Source organism: Empidonax traillii, unplaced genomic scaffold, assembly GCF_003031625.1.
Source record: "Empidonax traillii isolate 1590-97213 ecotype Southwest subspecies unplaced genomic scaffold, ASM303162v1 scaffold1681:size85899, whole genome shotgun sequence".
NCBI classification, from domain to species: Eukaryota; Metazoa; Chordata; class Aves; order Passeriformes; family Tyrannidae; genus Empidonax; species Empidonax traillii.
In genome coordinates, this window is record NW_020956874.1 from 8,761 (window position 1) to 10,259 (window position 1,499).

Sequence of the window (1,499 nt, forward strand, 5' to 3'; positions counted from 1 at the left end):
CTCCTCCCTCCCTCCCTCCCTCCCTCTCTAACTCCCTCCCTCCCTCTCTCGCTCCCTCTCTCTTCTCTGTGTGTTTGCGTTCGACAAAGAACTGATTTGAACTTCCCCCCCTGGCTCATAAAAGGGGAGCGGAGGAGCGGGCAGGCCATATGGATGTGATTGTCCCGCAGATGCCCGGCAAGGAGCGGCGGCCGCGGGGGCTGCGGAGCTGAAGCGGCCCCCGCTCCCCCTCACCCCCAACATCCCCCCATGGGCTCCTCGGCCGCTTTTTGGGAGCTCCCCGCCGACCCAGCCATGAGAAAACGGAGCAGAGGACCGGCCATCCTCCTCGTCATGTGCCTTTCTGGCTGAAGGGAAAAAAAAAAAACGCAACACAAACAAACAAACAAACAAACAAACAGCAACAACAAAAAAAACAACCCCACACAACCCCACACCGACCCAAAACCTCTGGAAGCGAACAAACAATCCAACAAAATTCTGGAGGGGGCGGCGTGGTGGTGGGGTGGGGGGGGGAGCGGGAGGGAAGGAGAAGAAGGAGAAGGAGAAGAAGGAGAAGGAGGAATCAGCAGCGCTGGAAGAGCCCTCGCCCTCCTGCTTTTCCCCGAGCGAGCTTGGATGCTGGAAGGAGCCTCTTGGATATGGGATCATATCTGGTTTCTCACAGCCTGGGTTTGCTGCTCTGCTGCTCCGTGCTCAGTTCTGTCTACGCTCTGGTGAGTGCCGATTTTTCTCTTTGGCTTTCGCGGCATGCTCGGGGGGCTCCTCGCCCTCTCCTTTCCCGTGTCAAACAGCGGGATGAAAAAAAGCTGCTCGGGTGTAGTTTGGTTTTGGGTTTTGTTGTGTTTTTTGGTTTTTTTTTTTCGGTTGTTTCACTGGCAGGCACTGCGTGTGCACTCGGGCTCGCAGTTGGGCTGCAGCAGATGGAATTAAAATGTCTGAGCTTCCCCCAGGAGTTTGAATCACTTGGAAAGCCCTCTGCACAGAACGTGTGCACTTTGACAGGGACCGGTGGCTGGGGATAATCTAAAGGCACCTATGGGCAAAGGACAACTTCTCTTTTTTCCTTTTCCTTCTTATTTTCTTTTCAAATTTTCTTTTGCTTTTATTTTTTTTATTTATGTTCTCTTTTTTTTTTAGTTTTTCTTTCACTTTTTCTTCTTCTCTTTCATTCCTATTCGGTTTTCTGTCATTTTTTTCTTTCTTTTCCTTCCCTTTCCTTTTCCATTTCCCTATTCCTTTTCCCTTCCACTTCCCTCTCCACCTCTCCTCCCTTCCCTTTCCCCTTCCCTTTTCCCTTCCCTTTCTCCTTCTCTTCCCCTTCCCATCCTTTTTTTCTTCCTCTTATCCACCCCCTCGAGACAATTTAATTTACATTTCATCTCCTTGTATTACAAATCTCCCTAATCCCAGTGAAACAGTGCCTTCTTCTTTGGGATTAAATTTGGGAAGGACCTCAGAGTGCAGGATTCACCCTCAGTCCCCACTCAGGACCGTGA

General features: G+C 50.8%; 1 protein-coding gene across 1 annotated transcript in view; it reads left to right on the forward strand.

Moving 5' to 3' along the window:
- Nucleotides 1–500: 500 nt before the first annotated feature.
- The window catches only part of LOC114070762 (parathyroid hormone/parathyroid hormone-related peptide receptor-like), a gene marked incomplete at its 3' end in the record, with an annotated part of 63,220 nt that continues 62,221 nt past the window's right edge, over nt 501–1,499 (forward strand). The window contains exon 1 of the mRNA XM_027908330.1: nt 501–716. Within this exon, the coding sequence (XP_027764131.1) occupies nt 642–716 (75 nt within the window). The remainder of the gene's footprint in view (nt 717–1,499) is intronic.